Source organism: Macrobrachium nipponense, chromosome 9, assembly GCF_015104395.2.
Source record: "Macrobrachium nipponense isolate FS-2020 chromosome 9, ASM1510439v2, whole genome shotgun sequence".
NCBI lineage: Eukaryota > Metazoa > Arthropoda > Malacostraca > Decapoda > Palaemonidae > Macrobrachium > Macrobrachium nipponense.
In genome coordinates this window covers 55,179,035-55,206,534 of record NC_061110.1, presented here as the reverse complement: position 1 = coordinate 55,206,534, position 27,500 = coordinate 55,179,035, and the positions used below count along the sequence as shown (strand labels likewise).

Genomic DNA, 27,500 nt, shown 5'->3' with positions numbered 1-27,500 from the left:
AATGTAACCGAGTATCGGATCTTCCCCGAAAAGCGGGACGCCATATCTTAAAAACAAATCTTAGTTATGCTTACCACACCCGAATTACCGGTAATTCTTATAAGTGGCGTCACCTGCGTCCTATAGTTGCTACTTGTAATTCGCCAGTCGCCACAATCGGTTTCAGCAAAACGGTTAGCCCAAGTGGTTAGCAGAACAACTGACCCCTTTGTCAGGTACTTCTTCTGAAGCACATCTTCACTCACTAGATTTCATGGAACCCCTTAAGTAACTCGGAAATATTCAGGGTAAAATAATTAGTCTGGTTGTGACAGCTCTTTTCACAAACGTGCCATTAGAATCTCTACGTAATAAACTCAAAGAACAGTCGGAGTTAGGTAACATGAGCTTTGCTCTACCCACGAGCAATTCCTGGATCTGGTTTGACTTGAGTGTCCTCCTCCTCTGTCTCCTCCTTTAACAATCAAGGATTTAGGCAAAAGTTCGGTGTTTGAGTGGGTTCGCCTTTATTTCCCATTCTTGCTTTTTTATGCATGGATTTTGTGGAAACTAAAATTCTGCAAAACTGTGAACCTTCGCTGAGACCCATTTTTTGGGTGAGATACGTGGATGATATTTTCATTTTTTTTAAAGGTTACCATTCAAGTTTTGATAACCTTCTTCCATACGTTAATGGAATTTTGCCCTTATTCAGTTCACATGTGAGCAGAACATAAAACAGATGATAAATTGTCCTTTTTGGACATGTTGATTTACCATGACCAAGTAACTTTTACCTTTGAATTTACAGTGTATCGAAAAGAGACCAATGCAGAAACTTATATTCATTTTTTCTCCTGGCATAATAATAGTTAAAACCAATATCTTGGTCAATTTTGTTTTGAGATGTTTGAAAATCTGTGACCCCGGCTTCACAAAAGTCAGAAGAATATTCTACATAGATTCCTCTAAAGAGCTTGACAAAAAGAAATTTACGCATTATCTTGCATTCCCTTTTAATCCACACTTTAACAGAATAAGGAAAGCCCAACAAAAATCATATTGATAAAATATAGTCTATAATGATAATAACACCATTAAAAGACTTCGTAGAAACAACAATAGTACACAGAATCACGATAAACATATTGGTGTTAATGAAATTCACTGTACAGAAAGTGACAAAATATTTTGGGGAAAGTGGAAGGGGGCTGCCCACGAAATTTCGGGGGAACTCAAGGAGCCCGTAGTATACCAGTCGCATGCGGCAAACAATGTGTTAGTTATACAAAGTCTTAAGCTCGTTCACCGCAAAAATTAGGCAGAATCTAAAGTAGTTTTTAGAAGTAAAGACGTTGGCATAAGAAGACTAGTGGAGGGTGTGGCGATAGATGGTGATTTATCTATGAAAGGCAAAAAATCTTTTACACAGGAAAATAAATTCACAAATATTTCCAGGAAATATACTAAAGCTTTTTAGAATAAAGACCATTATGATAGATGCTGTTGATGACTATCAAAATGACCGCATTGGGCAGGGGCGTAAATTCCCGAGATCTATACTGGTATTGCACCACCCCGGTTTTTTTTTTTTTTTTTTTTTTTTTTCTTACCCAAGTTAGGTTATGTTAGGTTACATGTGTTTCGAGGAATGTCACGTGGAAAATTTGGGTGGGAAACACAATGAGATTGATTTCAAGAAGATTCTATGGTTAGTTTTTAAGATATAGTGTCCAGCTTTTTCAGGGAAGGTCCATGACTCAGGAATAAGCGACGGGGACCATCAGAAAGCGACGGCTGCTCGATCCTTGTTTTGACGACCAGTTACGTAGTTTATAACCAAATCGCTTATTTTGAGTCCTTTTATGTTTTGGTTGGAGTCTTGCATCATCACGCCAGACTGAAAAGGGGAACCGAACAGATCCCCGAAAGCTATCTGCACATTATGTTTATATAGTATGTATAATTACATAGCTGTGGATTTGTTTCCCCATTTTAAGGCTCATGCTACTATGAATATTTTTTTATTGTTATTATTTTTTTCTGAATAACTCTTATACAGTAATGACAATCCACCCGGTTCATATGATTGACACACTGGAGGTTTTGGAGTGCTGACGCAGTTGGTACCTTAAAGATTAAGGACAGGAGAATAATCCTTAGAGGAAGGACGTTTACAAATGACACTAATCATTTTCCTTCACAAAGCAGGCAATTTAGTAAAGCAACTGGGATACGGCAGTACTCTCTCTTGTGGCACTCGATGAAAAAGAGGAACAGGTATCATACTAGGTTTTTCGTTCAAGGCTACATGGGTATGGGGAATAGACTTCAGGAAAATATCAACAGAATGTGGCAACGGGAAAAATCTGTAGGGTAACAAAAATGTAGTAGGGAAGCAGAGGCCCGATTGGTCTACTTTAATTCTTTGTGAACAAATTGATTTGATATTAATGAATTTCTGAAGTTGTTCTGTGTTGTTTATTATTCATGCCAAAATAGCAGTTTTAGCGTTTAACTAGTTGTTATCAAATTGTGAATGAGTTGGAAGCTCTTAATCGCTAGTTGTGGCACGGTGGTCGTCCACATTCTGGATGAACTACTCTGCCCTCTATGATGACAAGCACAGTTATCTGGATTATTTTAGCAACATCTTTGACGGGAGTTGTCGAGCTTATAATTTATTTTGATGACTATATTTTACATTCGTAAATGACGTGACTTATCTCTGATACACAGAAAAACGACGCCCAAGACCGTTCTGTGCAAACGTGAAGACAACGACGTGTAATTTGGGGGAGAGGTTAAGTTAGCGGTCACCTTGACAACAAAAATCTCGGATTCCTTTTACGCGAGCAAACAAAAATGACGATTTTCTCCTGATTGTCGTCATCATTAGTGTCGTTATTGTCCTTATGGAGCTATTAAATTCCGCTCTGAAAAGCTTTTATTCATCGGTTTCCCGCTTTTTATGTCGCGTATGAACCCTGCAGCCTTCAAGAAAGAGCACCAGGTGCTGGAAGAGCGGTTAATGGCTTTCCAAATAGAACCTCCTCCACATGGACATTTTGCCTCACGTCACGGGAAGCACGAGTACGCTTAAACTATATCAGTAATGGAGGCTAAGAACATTGTTTTTATATATATAATATATATATATATATATATATATATATATATATATATATATATATATTATGTATATATACAACATATATATGTGTGTGTGTGTGCATTAAGCTACAAATGTCCTTTAATATGTAAATCGCTTTACCTCGGAATGAACATATTTTCATGTATGTTAACCGAAGTGGAATGTTCAGTTGATAAGAAATTCGTCGGCCCATGGGCACGAACTACGGAACCAAGAGTTCATGATTTACAGTGAAGCTCTTTACCCACAAGGCTATCACATGTTAGCCTTGTAGGTAAAGAGCTTCACTGTACCTTCGAATTCTTGGTTCCATGGTTCGCGCCCATGAGCCGACGAATTTTTTATCAACTAAAAATTCCCCTTCGGTTAACATATATGAAAATATGTTCATTCCGAGTTAAAGCGATTTACATATTAAAGGACATTTCGTAGCTTAATGCGTGTATATATGAATAAAACACACACACACACACACACACACACACACATATATATATATATATATATATATATATATATATATATATATATATATGTGTGTGTGTGTGTGTGTGTGTGTGTGTGTGTGTGTGTGTGCAGGATTCGGTAGCAGTTAATTTATCTTCATATTTCTGGATCCTGTTGCTAGATGACAGGTTTGCCCTCTGTCAGAGGAGTTGTAGTACTGATACAGAATTTAGATTAATGATAACAGCGGAGAAAAATAAGAAGAGTTAATTTTATTAGTTTCAACCCTGGCACGCTTCAGGCGTTAAAATTACAATTTATATAATAGAGTCATGTGCTATCAACCTTTTTTGAAAGCATCACAATAATTAGTAGCGCGCATATATATATATATAATATATATATATATATAATATATATGTATATATAGATATATGTTATGATATATATATAATTATATATCTATATATATATATATATATATATATATGATTATTATCCCGCATACTTAATTAGAGTTCTTGCTTGACTGATTTGTTTGCGTGAGCGCGAGCCTTTCATCAATTTATAATTATTTGAAAATTAAGTTAGAATTACAGTAAATCAGAAGCTTCAGTTATTCCCCGCTTATAACTGCTAGAGAAAAAGATGCGGAAAGTGCTTACAGTGGTGGTGGAAGAATGCCCAGTGTGGAAGGGACTTTTAAAACTCTACCAGAAATATGAGTTGCTAAGGTCTTTCTGTTGATAGGCCTAATAATAATTCCACATCACGATAGCCATTAACTGCTTCGTTGTTTCAGAACTTTTTCTGTTCGGTAACATAATCTTACGTGCACTTGTATGAATTATTATAATTATAAGAGCCCAGTTGAAAGTGAGCAGAAAATTAGCGAGAGAATATTTTGAGAGCAGTTGAATTCGTTTCAGTAGGGGTTAAACTGCGCCGGATTTTAAAGTGGTTGCTGCCGTAGGTCGGTTCTTCTCGCATACCTTCGTGTGCGAGTCATTTCATATGGTTTTTATTATTATTATTTTGGGGACGAGAGCATCCCTGTTCGTTCAAACGAGTAAACACCGTATTCATTTGGTCGTAAATTCTAGATAGTTAATAGAATGTTCATCCAGGCATAGGGCATGGATGTCTGAAAGAAGAATTTAGACAATGAAATAAGAATAACGATTGAACAAGTGAGGAGAAGCGTCCTTTTTGACTTCTGGTAAGAAGTGAAAATAATGTTTCAAGGTGGGAAGCTAATAAATGTCAGGTGAATGATACAGTCTTTAACAAAGGTATTTTTTGGTAAGATTAACAACCATAGTTTGTTTATATTTTGTTTTAACAAGATTTGTTTGTGAAAATTTTATATATATATATATATATAATATATATATATATATATATATATATATATATATGTATGTATGTATGTATGTATGTATGTATGTATTATTTTAGTCGTTTGAATGCACAAGTGCATCTCTTGTCAGGACAGAACAACGACTATTAGGGTATACGGTATTTCCTGAGTAAAGTGGAAACACACACACATGCACACACACACACACACACACATATATATATATATATTATATATAGATTATTATATATATATTATATAGTCTTATATTTTTATATATTATTATATATTATATGTATATATATATTATTGTATCTATATAGATGTATTATATATATGTATATGTTATATTAACTTTAATAATGTTATGTATATATATATATTATATTATATTATATTAATTATATTATATTTATAATTATATATTATATACATATATATATATATACATAATATATATATATATTAATATATATATATTATATATATATATAATTTATATATATATATATATATTATATATATATGTGTGTGTGTGTGTGTGTGTGTGTGTGTGTGTGTATGTGTGTGTGTGTGTGTGTGTTATAACCCAGTTAATGTCTCAAAGGAAATTCAGATTTTTTTTGAAAAAGTGAGCTTTTAAGCACAATGAACACAGTTTGCCTCAAGTCTATTAAAAAGAACAGTTTGGGGGACCCTTCACAAGTATGAAAACTACTCTTAGGAGATCGTTGATGAAGAAGCATGATTGGCACAGTCATCGAGATGCTGGGGATGCAGCTATTACGCAGCAGTAACACCATCTGGCGTCGTTTCTTTTTAGAAGCACAATCGACAATGTTCAAGGCATGAGATTTCTCTTAAGTTAACATAATTTTGTAGTTACATTTAGGAAATAGTACTTTGAATTTCAGTACTACTGTCAAATATACGCGAATGAATACTAGGACGCACGTGGAAAGAAAAGCTGTGTAAAACTAGGAAACAGCAGTAGAAACAGGAAAAAGAAGAGGAAGATTAGTTGGGAAATATAAACTGTGAGAAAGGTCCTGTATGGGGAGAATTTGGAGGATATAACAGAATCGGGGAGCATCGTGTGATGGATGGAGTGCAGGATCCCAACCGGCAGTGGAAATCTGGTTGATTGGGAGCAACAGTAGCAACAGCAATAGGTCCTTGAGTAGAGGTAAGTTGCATCAATTCCAGACCCTGTATAAAAGGAGAATAGCCACATGATCAACTTTTTCGTTCAGAGTGAAAGTAAAGCATCATTATCATGAGAGAAAATGAAGAGCTGTCATGTTTCGTGATAACTACGTCATGAAAAGAGGGAGGGAGGGTGGGTGGTTCCTTGGTCAGAATGAGGTGACTGGACCTAAGACAGAAGGACAGGGCAGAGTCTGGAATCGCCTTTCACTTCAAGAAGAAGTAGCAAGCAATGAAGTGCTCACTTGGCCCGTTGAAAACGGAAGAAAGAAACGTTAGGTTAACTTGTCCTGGTGGTGATTTTATTTCAGAATACATTCCTCGTCTTCACACCGTAACTAATGCCTAAGTTGACTGTACAGGCTGGATTCAGCTCATGCTCAGTATTTTAACGATGAAGTGTTATGTGAGGGCACTACACCGTTCAATTTGGCATTTATGAAAGTAACCAGGCAGGTTGAAGGCTGTGCGCTTTCCCTCCCTCATCGTTTTTTTTGTCTTTGTCATTGATGGAGGACCTCAGACTTGCTATTTCGCCCAGTCTTACTTTCCGTTGGTTTGATAAGTTAATCACCATTTATTATTTAGAAATAGGAAGGAAACAGCGACTCCTCTCTTCTTTAGCAGACAGGAGAGCTGACCATAGCTAGAGTGATCGTGAGGAAGAACTATTTTAAATACTCCTGGCCATGCTGATACCAGCATTGAATCACTTTAGATTTAGTTTAAGTAACAATTGCTAAAATAGTATAGAATTAAATGTTCAAGTCCGTGGAAAATTAATTGCTGAGCAAACGAAACGAACGAAAAAATAATTTATTTTCTGTGCAAACTTCATTTTTAAAAACTATTTATTATTATTTTTCAGTAGGCATTTTCGAAAACATCGCGTCAAAACGCATCATTACACACTAATGAAAAATAGACATATTCTCTCTCTCTCTCTCTCTCTCTCTCTCTCTCTCTCTCTCTCTCTCTCTCTCTCTCTCTCTCTCTCTCTCTCTCTCTGAAGAGAACGTTTGTTAGAGCAATAGAATCTAAAGCGCAGGGAGAAGTAGCGAGTGAATTACTGTCCGGGCCAGGCGAATAACCATGAAAGCAACAATAAGAGAGCGGGTTAAGCAAGCGATCATCCGGGGTGGTCACGCTATCCAGATGTAAGGGCGCGCCTAAGGTCACCCGGTGTGAAGAGGTCGTCACCGATTATGTATAAGAATCGCTTTCTAATCTAACTGTTTTAAGGTCAAGAGTATTTGGAGATGCTTTCTTCTTTTTGGAATTTTGCCGCTAAATACTGATATTCACATTGGTTCCTTACTTATAATTTATTCAGGCTGAATCTAATTTGATGTCAATGTTGACGTAGTATGGAAATTTCTCGCTCTTGATGAGATTGAGCAATAAACCAGGAGGCCAGTATAAGCGAAACTTGGCGTTTTATGTTTTTGTTGAGAGTAGAAGAGCGCCTTCTTAGATACGGGACCCCGCAAGCAAGGTAAGGAACTCGATTGAACATCGGCTGAGAATGAAGGGTTTGTGTGTTTGTTTGCGCGGCCGCTTCCTTCCCTCAGCAAAGGTTATTGACGCCGCTGACTCGAGGTCTGCCCCGAGAGAGAAGCTGCGATTCCGTATGCGATATCGTTTAGTTGCATAAACAGAGGGCGAGGTGCCTGTCATCATCCGATCTTCTGCCGTGTTGTGATAGCCAGTGACTTCAGTTCTGATATTTACTCTAACGCTAATGTCAATGTGGCTTATTTTGAAAAGGATCAGAACTGAATTTCCACTGGTCTTGAGTGCATTTGATGGAGATGGTGTCGGATAACATCCCGGCTGAATGGGAAGAAAAGTGCATCGGTAGTTGTCCCTCAAAATACTGCCCTCCAGTGAAATCAAACCTTTTTATTTTTTTTTCCTTGAGGGGCGGGGGAGATATCGTTTATTTCCCTTTGTAAGATCCCAAAAACGCTAATCACAACCCTGATTGTGAAGAGAGGGTGATGATATATAGGACCGAAGATGACGAAGATTTTACCTGTTATCATCATCACCGCAAAGAGCGATCTCAGGGTCACTTTTAGCGTCAAGATGAGGCTGTCGTTACGCCTGTATTACGCGAATGCTAGACACTCAGAGAGAGAGAGAGAGAGAGAGAGAGAGAGAGAGAGAGAGAGAGATTGAAGCCAGTTCGTTTTTACTGCTTTGTGCCAGTGAAGTTATTCACACTACAGATCGGTGACTGTTTTTTTTTTTTTTATTTTTTTTTTTTTTTTATGAAAGTAATGATATAAAATTTGAGAGCGTCGGCCGCATTTATTGCGTTGCTGTAGATATTTTGTCTTTGCCCTCACCTCTGCTTCATTGTGTGATGAAGTTGTAGGCTTTCCGGATGTGTATAATGAAAGATTTTCGGAGATGAATAGCAGTACAATCTCAAATTGCAGTGAATTTGTTTGTATGGTAAATGGTGTGAGTACATATTTCTGATAATGCTAAAGCAATAGCTGCCATTTTATGAGATTGATAGAACATTAACGCTTCGCTGGGTAAGTCAGCAGAACAGGTGTGTGTTTGCCCTGTGCTCGTCATCATTTGTCATCCTTATCGTTGGTCACGCTGGAAATGAGCACGCCTCGGATTGGTCATGTTTCAATTTGCCCTTTGCATCTTCATTCTGTGGGAAGCGAAGAAATCGGATTAACAAGAGGTATTTTGTGCCCACATTACAATTTCAGGAAGTAATAAACGAGATACCTAAATATGAAGAGATTAGTATTCTGCGCATCATCAGTTTCCTTTTTTACTTCATTTGCACCCCTAGCATTGCAAACACCCCACCCCCACCCCCCACCCCCCTCTCTCTCTCTCTCTCTTTTCATCTCTCTCTCTCTCTCTCTCTCTCTCTCTCTCTCTCTCTCTCTCTCTCTCTCTGCGATACACATAATCGTGTTAACTGTGGAGCAAGACTTACGCATCGTTCTGTGGAGGAAAACGGCCTTGATCGAATTTTCACAAATGACCATAATCCTGCACAGTTCTCCGCGCTGTATGACACGTAATTTAATGTCAGGTGAAAGACCATTCGTAGCACCGCCCACAACATCACATCCTCATCACTACCGGCGTTCAACCTCCACAAGGCGAAATGGACCCAAATCTGCTTTTCTTACAATCAGTCATTTGGGACGAATGACCGAGAAACATCCATCATTGGAGCCTCAAATAATAACATGAAAAGTTCGGAAGCAATAGAAAACTAAGCCTTTAAATTACCCTTGGCAACCTTTAATGGGGACAAATTCGAACACAAGCACCTTTGGAAGAAATGAAATTTCTATCGCCATCTTCGTCCAGGCAGAAATGCCTCTTATCGTAAAGCACCAGGTTAAAGGCCTGGGAGTCATCAGTTCTGATGACCTAGCATATTGACAGAATTATGACAGACTGTCGTCAATGGTCATGGATAAATAGAAATTTCTATAAGAAACACAACCCCGTGCGTGTTATCTGCGGGTCATTGATTATACCAAGATCCACGTACTACTTTGGATTATACCAGATCACGGTCTAGATCATGGGGTATTGCTTCACACTGTGGTCTCCCAGCTGCTAACGATAACCAAATAGTTTCATAAAATTTGCGCGACCTTGACTATGACCAGCAACTGAAGACGATGAAACTGAACTGAATGTAGCTATGAAATGTTCATGTATAGAATCTAGGAGGCTATATACCAACACACCCCTTAAAATCAAAAGCAATGGCCATGCAGTTCTTCCATATTCATCGATCTCGTCCCAGATGCTCAGTTCCTCAAAAAATTGTATCCATAACTCAGGCAAGACTGCTTTTTGCGTCATTATTTGCTTTCACGGCATTTAACTTGTGATATTGGCTCGCTGACTGCATCTCAGTCGTCACAAATCAGCCGCTGTACACATTTAAGTAGGCGTTACAGGAGTTCCTGGAAGTGCTGAAAGATGTGTGATACAGTGCAACTGGTCATTCATTCCAATGACCCAATATGGGACATCATTATTTCAGGTTATTTAAGGTGAAATGTTAGCCATTATCGTGCGTCCGGCAGCGCAGCAACACAGGCCCCACCAAGCCTTTTTTTTATTGTTTATACTGTGCTGGATTTACATCTTGCATCATTTGTGTGTGGATTCATTGCAACAATGTTATCAGAGCCCACACAGTTGAGGACCTTGAAAAGGCAATCCTCGTCTCAAGAGAAGTGAAATCGACCTATAGGTAATCTATGCCGTGTCTTCTGTCACGTTAGCATGTTTTAGGCATGATGAGAGTGGAGTTAATATACACTATCACGAGGCCCTACTTGGGAGCGTAGAACTGTAGCCCAGGAATCTGGTTGTATGGTTGTGTCGAGAGGCGCTATTCCAGGCCTTCCTGGGAGAACACGATGGTTCCAAATAGTAAATAAAAGGTCCTCGCTCGGCCGTGTTTGTTATGCGAAGTTAATCTAGTCCTTGTAAATATATATATATATATATATATATATATATATATATATATATATATATATATATATATATGCCTGTCAATCTCTGGCTGAGCACAATGACGAGGGTTTTCACGACACATTCTCCTGCTTCGCTTTGTTGTGTTAATGAACAGATTTCAGTATGAGAACATTGCCCTTAAAAGTAGATAGCGGTTGTTAACGTGGTCTCTTTGTAACTGGGGAATTGTTATGCCGCATGGAGATCCGTGTGACATTCAGGTATTTGCGATAGGCATCCAGGATTAGAAGTTCCAGCAGCGAAGCTCAAGAGATTAGTGGCAAGTCGTGAATACTTTAGTACACCGACACACACGACGGATCCAGCCCACCTCTGTAATGCTCGCGAAAAGAAAAAAAAAAGTAAAGAAACATGGAAGACTCTTGGCTGTGGAATTCCTTGGTAAACTGTTTTTCTACTTTTATTTAATTTGATATCTCTCTCTCTCTCTCTCTCTCTCTCTCTCTCTCTCTCTCTCTCTCTCTCTCTCTTTTATTTGTGATCGAAAAGTCTTAGTGGTTTCAAACAAAGCATTCATTCATTTTAATAAAAGATTATCCGTCCTAATGCCTATGATTAAATGCTCTACGCAGAAACAAAAGGCGCGAGATCGGAGGTCATTTACTAAAACAAACCACTTAGTCACCAGCGGTGACCAACAAGTAGTACATTGAGGGTCTCAACATGTGGCAACTGATGCGGGGGGAGGGACAGCCATTTCATGACCACCAGTGGGAGACGTTTTACAAATGACCGTCATACGCTTGTTTTCTATTTAATAAATACTCCCATTTTCTTTATCAGTTGGCTGAAGAAGACCTGGTGCTTACGGCCGAAGCCTTCTGTTATACTAACTTGTTATTGTCTAACTACACTGATCATACACATTATTGTGGATATATATTCGTTTGTGATATCCGGTCACATTAGAGTGATGTACCACAGATAATTCAGTTTAATCGATGTTTACTTCTTTGCAGCCACGAATCTCTACGAGACTGCTATATATCTATCCGAAACACCCAGAAGAGAGAATGAAAGACCGTTTTGTTTGTACAACTGTAGAATCTGGCAAAGGATCTGATATTTTTAAACCGGTTCCCCGCAAACAGCTGGTTGTTGTGTATGAGCTTGATTTCCCATTGATTGTCTTCTTAGGGATTAGAATGACAGAGTGAAGACGATGTTGCAATCAGTGGGATCACGAGGGATCGTTATGACTGACCTCCTCCTCCTCCTCCTCCTCCTCCTCACGGCTCACGCATCACCCACCAGACACGTGAAGAAACGCAACAGAGGCAGAAAGTGAATCGCCCCATTTCGGCGTCGTGACCTTGATTTTCCCACCAGGAATTTATGTCAGCTATTACGAAAATGATTGGCCTTGTGTAATTCGTATTCGTTATCAAAATGGCACGTTGTTATAATTATCTTCATTGTTGCTCATATTTTCATTGTTATAGTTAATATCATTATTGAATTTAAGTGAAGTCTTTGTCTCAACTTGCTATTTATTTTTCACTTTCCGTTTGGTAAACTTTATTCCTCTTTCGACAAATAATCATCCGAGTCTGTTCAGCTTTCAAATTCATGAGTAGAATGTTTACTATAGCCGAACTACTGGAAAAAATCACCACAACGAAAATCCTGCCACAGCTGCCGATGACGAAGTTGCCCTTATTACAACAGTCGCCGAACGGCCACTATCCTGCTCACCAAGAATAGCTTAGTTTAAAAGCCAAAAGAAGAGTGGCCCCCTCCCCCTCTTACGTTGGCAGGAAGACAACCGCCGCTCCTAATGTTTATCTGTATCAACCCGACTAAGAAATCAACAGCATTCTATCTTCAGTGAGTAATCAAGGAAGACACTCTCTGTCCCCCTTCATTAAAACGTAGAGGCCATGCACCTTTTCAATCGAGAATGGAAAAGTGACTACGTTAAGGATGATTATATGTATAGAGATATATATAATATATATATATATATATATATATATATATATATATATATACTATATATATATATATTATATATATATATATATATATATATGTATAGGGGTCTATATAAATAAATACAATTACATATAAATAAATATATATTATATATATATATGATATGTATATATATATATATTATTATATATATATATATATCCTATATAATATATATATATATTATATATATAATATATGTATATATATTTATATATATATATAAGAATATATATATATATATATATATATATTCTAAATATATATATCACAGAAATCGGGCAGATTCGATGCACATAGGTAAATTGTAGTCCAAGGCAGGAATAAGATGGAGATTCGCACTTTCTTTATTGCAAATCTGATGTCTGCCACCAAGTACAGATACTGATGCCCCCTTAGATCCTATGGAGAAGTTAAGACTGATAATGGTATCAAAAAGGATTCGACACCACCTTGACACTGCCAAGTTTAGTCTCCTTTACAGAGGCCTTTTCTTTTACCTTGAAAAAGTATGTAAACCTTCCTGTCTATTTTCTAATCCAATATCCATACCAAGGGCAGAATTATTTGTCAAATAATTTTCAATTGGAATTTTTGGACTAAAACTGCAAAATAATTTGGTGAATTATTGGCAAATAATGTTATTATGCACGAAGTTGTGCTTCTTTCTGTCACGACCAAATGAGATGCCTCTTCCAGCCTTTAAAAGCCTCTGGAATCAGTAAAATTATTACGTTTTGCATGTGAATGGAATTATTCCACTCTGGCAATCATACTGTACCGTTAAGGTGAGTATTGGCTTCCTTTCTGGCGCTGCTGACTTTCCTTTCGTTACTAATTTCAAGCATCCTAATTCGGAAGTGTCCACAAAGGACTTATCCTTAGTAGAAATGACAATATTAAATTAATGATTCCTGAATATTGGCTTTATTGGCGGCTTATATTTATCCTATCAAACAGACTACTCATAGAAGGTTTGCAAGCTTCACTTTCCCATCCCTTCACCCGCTCCTCCACTGCCTTACTTCTGTGGGTCCTCCAGAGATGCTTCCAGAGTGTGAGCACCTCATTATTTTCATACTTTCCAGGCTGCTGCTTCAAGATGTATAGTCACCCGACAGTTAAAACAGGGTTTATTAGAAAGTCTTTATAAAGTAGCATTGGATCTGACTACAGTTTTGTGAAGCCTTTAGCTCTAGTGTTTCATAGTCAATTCACCAGCACCATCATCATCATCCGAGTTCATTTGTAGTCTGTTCCGCCAACACCAACGCGGTCCATCGGACAAGTCTCTTCTCTCGGCGCTTCCGTGTTTAGTCACCACTTTGAGTGTGAATGTGGCAGCGATTGATGGTTGGAATACAATCCCTTCCAAAAATCCAATTTTTCTTGCGAAAAATAATTAGTATACAGCAGCTAAAAAATAAAACAAAACAGTAAGAGCGAATTAAGAAACTGTGGAAAGAGTACCAACCAAACCGAAGAGATTCGTACTGGCTATATATGCGATATCTGCCACTGAAGATCATTTCCTTACGGAACACTTTAATCCCATCACAAGACTGCACGAGAGAAAAAAGGTCATTCCAAACAAGAAGCACGGGAATAGCATGAGTTCGTATGAATAACATAAAATTTGAAATATAAATGGTCTGTCATTTCCTTTCCCCTGATGAGTTCTCGAACTATTGAGAACGAGAAGAACCATGGCCACCTATAGTTGGCCGTGGAAGAACGCGCCAGAGACCAGGTCAGGTAGAAGGTTGGAGTTCAGCCAGGGAGATCTCCCATGAGACGTGTAAATTTTGCGACTTGGGAGGAATTTCTCGATTTAATGGCTTTTGCTAAATTAGCTTGGGGACAGTACTGCAATGGAAAAGGGGCGCAGCTCCCTGAAGTGTTGGTGACCCTTCTTGGGATTTGACATCGGTCAGTAGCTAAACCTGATGGGGAAATGCGTAGAAATATCAAGGGTAGAAGGGTATTAGGATGTTTTCCACCTTCGTTTGGTGTAGGAATACAAAAGGGGAAATCTGCTAAGGCTAAATACTCTCAAGGGGCCCTTAATCCGATCACAACACTGAAGGGAATTTCCTAACTGGGTCCTAAATCAAAGGTCGTTACTCTACTTCTCGCTTCTCCTCTTCACAATTTAAATTTTGTTATTAGTTCAAACTAATTCCCTGAAAATTTTACGTTTGGCTGAAGAAAAGAAAAGAAAAGAGGATCCAAAGTGGTGTGTGTGTGTGTGTGTGTGTGTGACATTATACTTTTATAGTTGAAGATCCCCTATCATAGATATGGACGTACACTTTATAAAAACTTTTCTAGGGTTCTTTGATTACTTTAAAACATCATCAGTTTTAAGAACGGTAGCGGGGTTGGGGTTTCATTGAGCCTTGAATCCATTTTTCGGTCTATGAAAGAAGTACGAAATAATTTTCTTGAAGGGTTAGAAAACATGAATTTCGTTTTGATTTGGCTTTATTACCCATTGTATCGAAGGGCATTGGCAGAGAACTGAAATAAGTTTATCATTTTGAACTGAAGTATCTTACTACATAGATCATTTGTATGAAAGCAAATAATGTTTCATAATCAATAATACATAAATCTAAAAGCAAGGAGAATTCCCTAATGCTATGAGGTAATTGACTTCTTGATAATACTACTCTGGGCTAAATCAAGTTTCAACCTTCAAGCAAAGTGAAGATGGCCATTTTTTCATTCACTGCATATCACAGGAAAATGTTCTCCACTCAGGGTTCAGTTACTGGCACAAATAAAATTACATATGACATTTTCCGTGTCGTTTTTCACCGATAGTTGAGGTATACTGGTTTAGTTTTAGGGTGATTCATCAGCTCAGGATGAACGGATGGCCCAGCCAAAGCTGACAGCTAACAAGTAATGAGTGTTCTCAGGAACGATAAGTACTGTGGTCTGTTCTCTGTCACTATATGGTTTGTCAGCCACGCCTTCCGTATAATCTGCGCCCTCCCAAGACGCTCCTGAAGACAGGTGTTGGTTCAGACCTTGGTTCAGACACCATACAAGAGCTCTCTCTCTCTCTCTCTCTCTCTCTCTCTCTCTCTCTCTCTCTCTCTCTCTCTCATACTTTACGTTGTTTTATAAACTACCAACATGATGAATTAATGTGATACTAATGATAGAACCAAAATGGTTGCTTTTATTTGCTTTTAATTACTGGGTGTCATTCCAGAATGAGGATTGCTCAGTAATGATAGAAAGCTATGAAATGTCATCTTTAAACAGTTCCGGGAAACTGTTGATAAGGGGGCGACGACTGAGGTAGTAATTACCTACTGTTCAAGAGAAGAATATCCCACAAATTTGTCTTTTATGTTTATTGTTGATTACTGTATGTAATTAAAGAAAAAGCAAGAGAAGTATTGTCAGGTTATTATTATCCCCTAACCTGTTGGTTTTATAAATTTATCTTTATATGCATATGGCAAAACACACACACACACACATATATATATATATATATATAGATATATACATATATAAATTATGTATATAGATATATATATTTAGATATAATATCTGTATGTGTGTGTTGCTATCGCATATCTTATTATGTGCACTACCTTTAGACAAGTAAGACTTATTCTAGGGTAGAAATTTTTCATGCACCGTTCCTGTATTCAGTCATGACATTGGTATTCGGTTTCATCCTTCTTTCTCCCTTTGTCTTTGATTTACCAGTTGGGCTGATTGATAGTGGAATGGTGTGAGTATTTCCGTTATTCATCTCTTTGCTTCCAAGGTGGAGAAACAGAAAGAGATTTATGGTAGAGTTAAAAAGAGCGGTCACTAAAGGAGTCTATTTCTGTTAGTTGTTATTTGAATCGAATCTTCAAGTGGCCTTTCTGTGCATGTGCTTAACTCCCTGCAGTAATGATGAATAAAATCATGATCATCATGATTTTATTGAGCATTACTGATTTATCATTACTGAATTATCATTAATGATTGTCAAATGGGGCCATGTATTTTCGAGTGAATTTTCCACTTCAATGTATATATATGGATGGCCTCTCACACAGGCTGAGTCAAATTAAAGTGGGATGTTATTTAAACAACATGATTTTAAACCATTTTGTGCGCTGATGATATTGTTATTTGCTCCTTCAGTAGGTGGGCTGCAGCAGCTTATAAACATTTGTCGTGATTTTATGTCTGACAGACTTCTATTGTTATATGTAAAGAAGACCAAATGTATCATTTTTTCTAAGAATAAGATCTCCCCAAGTAATATATTACCTATTGTTGTTAACAATGCACGTATAGATTTTGTACCGAAAATAAAGTACCTAGGATATTATCTTACTTTTCTAAATGTAGCGATGATGTTAAGAAGATGCTTTTTCAGTGTTTTTGTACAAGTTTTTATGGCATGTCTTTGGTTGTCAGAGCAAAACAACGAACTATGAATAAGCTGAGAGTATGCTACAACGATAGCCTACGAAGGCTCTTGGGCATTCCGAGGCATGCAAGCACATCCGCTCTTTTTGTGGCATTTGGTCAGCCATCTTTTCAAGAACTGAGACGCAAACCTGTATCATGCTATTTGCAAAGGCTGAAGAATTCTGAAAACTGTATTATGAAGAGGGCTGCCCACCCAGTTTACTTGCATAATTCAATTATTTTCAAACACTGGAAAAGCCTCATTATGCTTAGTGCATTTGGTGCGCTCCTTATGCAAGAATATAGTATTTCTTTGTTTTGTTCTGATATGCTACATATGTATATGCCCTATTAATAGGAAGAATCACTTAGTTTCATTATCCGCATCTTATTCATATCATAGTTTTTCACCTGTCTCTCATAATCATTTTTTATACTTATTTAAAAAAATTTCCTTTTGAGTTTGGTGGCTTTTTATATATGTTTATAGATGTGTATATGTATATGTTTGTCTATGGCCATTAATGTCCGAAATAAAGCTTGTAAATTTGAATTTGAATAACTTGTCAACGTCGCCTTCATCGCCCTGTGATTCACGAAGAGTAGGTAGGTAGGGTAAGCAGTCAGAAACGAGGCCACTGCAAGAGGAAGAGGCGATCGATCACTTTACCTCTATCCTGAATTGCATTAATGATCAAGTATCCCTAAGGGAAGGAGAAAACTTCCTTACAGTAAAATAACATTCGATTTCATTTTACCAAGTGCATGATACCAGGTAATATCAGGGATGCCATAGAGAATGACCCCGTTGTGATGGTCTCCCTGCAAATCTGCTACCCAGCAATTTACATTTTGCCTGTTGAATGATTAGATGTGTGCGCCATTCACCGGTTGCTCTCGGAAACCCTATTCTCGCTTCCATTATTATTGGTAATCATAAACAAAAGAAAAGATGCAACTGACCCTTGCGACTATCGCCCAATTGCACTCACTATAACTACATCAAAGATATGTAAGTCCATTCCTTGAAGTGAGCTTTTCCCTTTGTTCATCAGACAACCATTCTGGATTTAACTCTTTAAGGCCATCTGTACATCTAAGAAGTCTGAATTGTTACGCCTTTGGCAGAGAATTGCTTTTTGGAGACCCAGCAACATGTTAACTTAATATAAGGGGCACCTCATTGGTAAAGCTTCAGGAGGAGTTCAGGTGTACTCACTGTCAAATGCTTCTTTATCATAATAATAATCAATAATAAGAAAAAAAGAGGAAAGGCTGTAACTGAGTGATACTTCAGTCATCCTTTCAGGATAAAGATGTCAGTGTCGGTTGTGATTAGTTTTCAATGCAAGTGAGTAGTGCGTAGAGAAAGGAGAAGCCTCTATCAAGAACATGCGATTTTGGTGATTGCAATCGGGTGATAGTTGCTTCGATCAGTTCCATCGTTTAGTTTTTTTTTTATTAAGTGAACGAAGAAAGGGGTTTCTGGCAGAAACTGGTGAATTATGAATGCAGTGAATACTGCAGTAAGCAAGGTGGATATTGGAGGGAGATTTATTATTGGGCAAATTCTTTTTTACTAGGTAAATTCCTTATGGCATAACTGATTTTCCCTATAATGTGACGTGCGAAATGAAATTGATCGTTATCAGTAAGGATAATCTACTACCCTTCGGGAGCCCTGACTGTTTTATTCAGTTTTAGGCAAGATAGGGCTAAAATGATCGCCGCAGTCTCGACTGTGTCTCCCTATGTACTCTTTGTGATCGTTTCCTGGCCCCGGGACTCGAAGATTAAAACTCATTTCAAAGACGAGAATAATCGCCATCTTCTGATTTTCTAGACGTACAATCTGCCATTAGTTTCTTTTCACTAATCGACTGCTCCTCAGGGCAAGTTTGAACCTGCTCTTCTTGCCTGTCTTAACCTTCCAAGATTCCTCCTCTCGGGCTGCCATTTTGCCTCAACAGTAAAACCGTTTCCCGAGTATGGAGTATAGGCCTTTAACTAGGTCGTTCCAGCCAAGTTTATTAATCTAAAGGTCTCTGTGTCTGCTATATCGAAAAAAGACAGTAGATCTCTCTTGTAATAATTGTCGTTGCAACAGTTTTAATTGTTGCAAAATACAGCGTTCGTAGGCTGAACTCCTCACTTTCTGGTGGTTTTCAAAGCGTCAGCATCTAGCAGGCGGCTTACATATGTGGGTTCCAAGGAGAGAAGGAAGTTGCATGCAATGGGAAGTGATCGAATGCTGTTGCAAGACCCTTGCGAACGTTGCGGTTCACAAAGGGCTCACGGAGGCGCAGAGGTGCAGTAAAACAGTCCAGACAAGACGTTGTATAATTGCTTCATCTCCATTTATTGTATACGGGTGTATCAGTATTATTTCCAAACAGTAAATTCTTGTTGATGAAGGTTCTCTTTTAATGGGATAAATAAAGTTCCTTTAAAGATCGCATGGAATTTGAAACTTTGATTCGCATCAGTCACATAACTATATTTGTTTATGTACCAATATCGATGTTGAATACTTTTCATTGCTCACGTAGGTGAGCTCTTGGCTTTCTAGTACTGGCCGGTGAACAGCTTATAATACTTTTGGCCGTTATTTCCGTAGCACAAATCTCTAATATTGCAGGACGCGTCTTACACTGGTTAAACGTAGAAGAGTACGGATTAAACCTGTAGATATTATATATTTTGCAGGTGGGTATTATGGCTATAATTTAGGTTAATGTTATTTTATCTTAACATGAAATTTTGTATGCCAGCAGAGACCATAACATGAAATTTTGTATGCCAGCAGAGACCACATGTGATATAAAACGGCCGTTAACAATCCTGTCTGCTTCCAGTTGCACTATGAATCGATTTTTCCTGCTTATTGATTTTGTGCTTCGTCGTCTTTTCATGACCGTGAAAGCGTATTCATTAACATCCTTTGTCTTGGTTACTCTTACGTAGACCATTACGGTGTTTTTTTTCTTTTTTTCTTTTTGTTTCAAGAAATGAATGGGATTTGAAATAACTGGCTTGTTGGGAGGTTGTGTCGGTGGTTGGGGGTAAGAGGGGGGGGGGGGGTTGTTGACAGATTTCCCTGACTTTCTATCGAAGTTTTCCAACGATATAAAGTCAGGCATAAATGCTTGATATTCTTTGACGGGAATTACAGTGGAATTATAATAATTTCCTTCCTTGGCGGTTATTATTTTTTGGTCGGATAGTTTTTTTTATGTTTGAGAATAAAATTCAAAATTATACGCTCTTTACTGTCATGTATTTTCTGCTTCATTGATAGAGATCCGATTTGATTGCAAGATAGCTGTAATCGTGTTTGGAGGAATCATTTTTTCTTCAGTATCCACCGAATGTTTCAGAAAATTATAGATTATATGAAGCTTGTAAAGATGCTTACAAAATTGGTAAATATGATGGGCGAGGCAAGTCTCAGGTGGATTTCGTGACTTACCAGGCACCGAAGACGAGGCGTTCGGCGAGATCGGAGTTTTTCTCCAAGTTCTTGGCCCGCTCGATCCTCCTTATCATTTTGCATCAAATTAAAAATACTTCACGGATGTCAGTTGGCATATCTATAATAGTTTAAGGAAAGGAATGTTTTCTTTTCCTAAGCATTGATGGGGTTATTTGCTGCTCTTTTGCATCCGTCGGAACGGGTATTTTTTTTTGTTAAACAGAAGACAAACTGTGATTCTATACTCATTTTGTAAACGCGTTCTTCTCATTCTCAGTAGTTCGAGAACTCATCAGGGGAAAGGAAATGACAGACCATTTTTATTTCAAATTTTATGTTATTCATACGAACTCATGCTATTCCCGTGCTTCTTGTTTGGAATGACAGTTTCTTAGTTCACTCTTCCTGTTTTGTTTTATTTTTTAGCTGCTGTATACTAATTATTTTTCGCAAGAAAAATTGGATTTTTGGAAGGGATTGTATTCCAACCATCAATCGCTGCCACATTCACAATCAAAGTGGTGACTAAACACGGAAGCGCCGAGAGAAGAGACTTGTCCGATGGACCGCGTTGGTGTTGGCGGAACAGACTACAAATGAACTCGGATGATGATGATGGTGCTGGTAAATTGACTATGAAACACTAGAGCTAAAGGCTTCACAAAACTGTAGCCAGATCCAATACTACTTTATAAAGACTTTCTAATAAACCCTGTTTTAACTGTCGGGTGACTATACGTCTTGAAGCAGCAGCCTGGAAAGTATGAAAATGATGAGGTGCTCACACTCTGGAAGCATCTCTGGAAGACCCACCAAAGTAAGGCAGTGGAGGAGCGGGTGAAGGGATGGGAAAGTGAAGCTTGCAAACCTTCTATGAGTAGTCTGTTTGATAGGATAAATATAAGCCGCCATTAAAGCCAATATTCAGGAATCATTTATTTAATATTGTCATCTCTACTAAGGATAAGTCCTTTGTGGACACTTCTGAATTAGGATGCTTGAAATTAGTAAAGAAAGGAAAGTCAGCAGCGCCAGAAAGGAAGCCAATACTCACCTTAGGTTGCAATATGATTGCCAGAGTGGAAAAATTCTGTTCACATGCAAAACGTAATAATTTTACTGATTCCAGAGGCTTTTAAAGGCTGGAAGAGGCATCTCATTTGGTCGTGAAAGAAAGAAGCACAACCTCGTGCATAATAACATTATTTGCCAATAACTCACCAAATTATTTTGCAGTTTAGTCCAAAAATTCCATTTGAAAACTATTTTGCAAATAATTCTGCCCTTGGTATGGATATTGGATTAGAAAATAGACAGGAAGGGTTACGTACTTTTTCAAGGTAAAAGAAAAGGCTTCTGTAAAGGAGGCTAAACTTGGCACCCGTCAAGGTGGTGTCGAATCCTTTTTGATACCATTATCAGTCTTAACTTCTCCATAGGATCTAAGGAGGCATCAGTATCTGTACTTGGTGGCAGACATCAGATTTGCAATTGACTGCGCTGCACCTGCTTTTCCAGTTCCCCGCTGGACGAGTGGTTTTCGCGCTCGGCTGCCAATCCGGTGGTCTGAAGTTCGAATCCTGACTCGGCCAACGCGGAATCAGAGGAATTTATTTCTGGTCATAGAAATTAATTTCTCGATATAGTGTGGTTCGGATCCCACAATAAGCTGTAGGTCCCGTTGCTAGGTGACCAATTGGTTCCTAGCCACGTAAAAATATTTAATCCTTCGGGCCAGCCTTAGGAGAGCTGTTAATCAGCTCAGTGGTCTGGTAAAACTAAGATATACTTAACTTAAAATGCTTTTCCGTGCCTTTCAAAACCCAAATTGCCAATTTGAAGCCATTCAGAAAGGAGCAGTGAGAAATATAATTTTGGCTGTCACATCATTTCTCAAAAGGCGGGAAGTAGCCTACTGCATGTTCTTGGAATGGACCAAATAACCAGAAATAGCTAGACTGTAGTAACAGCGGAAGATGTGCAGCATTGCAATGCTGAAGGATTTGGTATTACCTAACCATATTTAAGGTCAGGCATGTTGTGTGTTGATTTCATCGTTTGTTAGTAATATTATATTGCCACCTAAGGTAAGATCATTGTCGTTATTGGTGAATCGTCTGCTATGTTTATTGCTAGGTAGTTATTTCACGGTTAGACATGAGTCATTTTGGATGGTTATCCTTCAATGAATAAATGAATTGTGTATGATAAATACACCTATAGTTGTACTTTATTGTGAAGGCCAGTGCTAATGACTTTATCCTTTTTGGTCCCCTTGATATGTATTGTTCACTGTGGCTGCTGCTGCTGCGCCTCCCGCGGGATGAGATGAGGAATCCGACCACCAGCTCCCACGAGGCGCAGTTCATTCCATTCTCAGTCTCGGTTTCTGTCTCGTTCTTCCTCCAAGAATATTCGCCTTCCACGCATAAATTGACCTTTCGTATTTATTGTCCTTACCTAAAAAAAAAAACGGTCCACTAAACGAGTATACCCGTTCTTAATGAAGGATACAATTTCCTCACCCTGGGGTGTATAGTGTAGCGTTCATGTAATACGGTACTGCTTCACAACAATACTTTATTGTCATCATTATTCTGCTGTTGTTGTTATGAGGCTGAAAGTCTGTCACGTTCAGTTTCGTTTTTGATTAATGAAATTATTTTCCTCCTTCAGGTCACTGGGGATACCATCGCCAAGGTTCCTGCCAGGCTGGATTCGATGCAGTCATCACTGATGTGAGTAGCTTTCGTCTCTTCCGCTCTGCCTGAATGGAGTCGCGCACATCGCCTCACTTTTATTGATCAATTTATATTAGCTGTCATTCAGTTCTCTTTCATGTTTTGCAGTGTCACTGACAGAGTACGAGCTTATTTTGCTATTATATGTATTATGGATCTATCAGGATTCGTTAATTTATCTTTTAACTTTTGTAATGTCAGTAACAGTGCACAGGATAGAATACTTATTTTTGTTTTATATGTATACTTGTATATATATATATATATGTATATATATACGTATATATATTTATATACATATGTATGTGTATATATAGATATATAATCTATATATATATATTTATATATACTAGTATATATATATACTATATATATATATATATATTCAACATAAACACGTGTGGAACAGAAATAAATTTTTGACTCGCATCAGGATCGGACCCAGGTCTTTCAACTGAAAAGAAAGGACGCTGCCAACTAAACTACAAAAGACAAAAGAAAGAAGTAGAGAACCTGGACAGCCTAACTGCTTCGCATACTAGCGTGTTTTCGCCAAATTCGCAACTCCTCTTCTAATGGTTATAATCAACACAATCACTCGTAGAACTGAAATATATTCAGACTCACGTCAGGATCAAACCTTCTTGTGTGGCTTAGTTAGCAAACTCCTTGGCTTTCAATTGAAACTTCTGGGTTCGATCCTGATGTAGGTAAATATATATATATATATATATATATATATATATATATGTATATATATATTTGCATGTGTGTGTATGTCAGTTACCCGTACATTTTTCAATTCAAAACAATATTCAAAACACGAACATCGTTTAATATAGAATCTTATTTTTTGATACCCTTGGAATAATTGCATTCAAAAGGAATTATGTATGATAATGTCCAGGTTCGAATCCTGGCAGGGAGGCATATATATAGATTAATCTAGATATATATATTATAATATAATATATATATACTATCTATTATATTATATATTATAAAATTTACATACATTACATACATACATACTATATATGTGTATATATACACACACACACATATATATATATATATATATATATATATATATATATATATATACATATATATACACACACACACACATATATATATATATATAGATATATATATGAGATAGTTTATTATATATATATATATATATATATATATATATATATATATATATAGATATATATATATATATCTATATATATATATATATATATATATATATATGAAAGATAGTTTTAGCACGAATTCACTCTTGACTTTTTAGGTTTTCAAGTAATAAGTCACATGTAGTAGTTAATATCGGTTCACTCTACATTGGAAATAAATTACACCCAAAGGGAATTACATGTGACCAGTGCATTTGACTGGTCTAGATTCGAACTTATGGCTTTTGGGTTACATACAGAGGTGTGTGCGCGCGCACGCACAAATACAAACACACGCACATACTTTGAAAACTAATGAGAGAGAGAGAGAGAGAGAGGAGAAAGAGGACGACTGGCGCCTGGAGAAGGGGCGTCGGATGGGCGGGGCTGAGGGCCGTGAGGAATGCACTGGATGCAGGAGTGGTAGCAGGAGGTCGTGAATGAATGCTCTGTTTTGTGCAGAATGGCTGAAGGACGGTGTGTCTTCAACTAATACACTTTGCAGGTCCGTCCCCTCCCTCCCTCCTCCACTGGCCCGACATCGGAGAAGTGCATCAGGGCTGCTGTTTTGCTTGAAAGGCGAAGGGAATGGATGCTTCCTACGGCAGTGGGATTTTTGCCTTGGCTGCTTCTACTTTTTTTGGGGGTCCCCGGTGCTGAAAGCCTTCGGTTGGCGGCGAATTCTTGCATGAACTACCTACCTTTCTGTGTTCCCAGAATAACTGATACTCATGTCTCCTTGTGACATAAATGGCAGAGAATGATCTTGACCATCTGTCTTAAGTCTTATTTAGGGAATGCAGGCATACTTGTATTTCCTTGTTGCTTCGACGGTCTTGTATTGAATGACTTTACCATAAATTAGTTTATATTCAGTCAGCCCACATTACTAGCAAGTTCCTCCCCTGAAAATACAAGGCCACGATCCATACGCTCTTGTGTATTTATTCTGTCGGGTTTATGTTCCACGAGCTGTATCTCATCTCCTTAGTGAATCATCAAGTGACAAGTGACGAAGGATGAAATATCTGTAGGACCTTTGAAAAAGCCGCTGCCCCTGGTTGGACGGCAGGCTTAGATATTGCCGCTCACCTGGAGACTGTACTTGAACACCCGCCTGTGCTATGTCGACCATTCTCCTCAGGAGTGGTCTGTTTTTCCCTTGACCCTTTCCTCCTTCCTCCACTTGTTTCCTTCGCCTTGCGCCATTCCAAGAAAAGGCTTTTCTTCAGGATGCTCTGCGATCTGAGTCGTGAATGACATGAAAAGTTGTGTGCTTAGGGTTTTTTCAATGATCGTTGTTTCCATTGCCTTCTTACGGTATCTTGTTTGTTCAAACAAACAAACTTACGGTATCCATAAGTGTTCTTTATTTTTTTTAGTTTTTAACGGATTGACGAATTATATGAAATCTTTTGTTAACATGCCAGAAATAACGCTTTACGATCATTGCAATTCCGATCAGCTGCGCTCATGATAACCATAGTGTGAAATATTGAATCAATGATTTTCTTGGAAGGAAGAGTCACGAGTAGAATTTGAGGTAAAACGTAGGATGACGAAATGTTATTTCTCCTTTTGCCAGCCCCAACGGAAGGCCTGACAGACAGAGCAACTGTTCGTTGTCTTCTCCGCGAATGGTCTTTGATGTCTGACTTTCATCTACGAACTTTGAGTGGATTTTGAGATTCATTCTACATATAGATCATTAACGTGTTCCTGTTTGTAATTAATGGAGGTGATGTGGACACTGATTTTGAAAACTGAATGTTCCAGCCGCTTCCTTATATATAGTTTGAGGTATTTGCTTTCCTAGAATTAAATTTATCCTGTAAATATATTTGGTATTCAACGTATTCATTGTCGAGCACAATTAGTCGATTTTATGATTCGGCAGTTTTATCAGTAAGTTTCGTTCATGCCTACTTTTAATATATGAGTAATACAGTATACATTCACGTTCCTATATTGTAAGCATTCATGTATGCATCAAATGTTTGAATGAGTCATTCTGATGTGAAATGCATTCATAAAACATTCATGTGATAGCCTTTTATAAATACGTTTGTTATGTACGGCATGAAATTGTACCATGTCATACTATGCATAGATAGTGCGTTTTACATTGACTGTTATGTAGACGTGCGTTTCATTCTTCCGTGGATTATGAGTTTCATAAAATAGTTTTCACTCATTCACTCCAGATGAAAACTTGACTCTAATATCCCCGAAGAAGTTCAGGCTCCGTTGTTTTACGTATGGGATGAACACGCAATATATATATATATACATATATAATATATATATATATATATATATATATTATATATATAAATGTGTGTGTGTGTGTGTGTGTGTGTGCATATATATATATATATATATATATATATATATATATATATAAGTGTACTACATATACATACATACACACACACACATCAACACACACATACACACACACACACACACATATATATATATATATATATATATATATATATATATATATATATGATGTGTGTGTGTGTGTGTGTGTGTGTGTGTGTGTGTGTGTGTCTTTTAAAAGAGAACTCATAACAATACTAATCTTTTTCTAATGGCCATTGAGATACGTGGGAGTTGAGACAGTTACGCAATAAGATATATTCGCAATAAGATATATTGGCTTGTTAGATATGACAACCATTAAAGCTGTCGGCTAACTACTCGACTGAGAGAGAGAGAGAGAGAGAGAGAGAGAGAGAAACTTAGACGCTCACTCTGTGGTACAGCCAAGAAGAAACGCCTTGTTTGTGTTCGTGAATTGGTGTTGTTATATTCTGATGAGGAGGAAACTTCATCTGATGAATGAGATCTCTCGGAGTGATTTATCTTTGAAGCGAAATTATTTTTTCGGGTTAAAATAATAATCAAAGGGATAAAAGAGGAAACGAAATATGAAAAGAACGTATGAATGTGTAAGAGTTTGTTTAAGTAACAGGGAGGAGTAAGTGATGAAAGTGTT

General features: G+C 37.7%; 1 protein-coding gene across 4 annotated transcripts in view; it reads left to right on the top strand.

Moving 5' to 3' along the window:
• LOC135218291 (integrin alpha-PS2-like) overlaps window positions 1–27,500 on the top strand; it is a 620,750-nt gene that overhangs the window by 481,842 nt on the left and 111,408 nt on the right. For all 4 annotated transcript variants that reach the window (XM_064254504.1, XM_064254506.1, XM_064254503.1 and 1 more), the window contains exon 5: window positions 23,251–23,312. In XM_064254504.1, coding sequence (XP_064110574.1) covers window positions 23,251–23,312 — 62 coding nt within the window. The remainder of the gene's footprint in view (window positions 1–23,250; window positions 23,313–27,500) is intronic.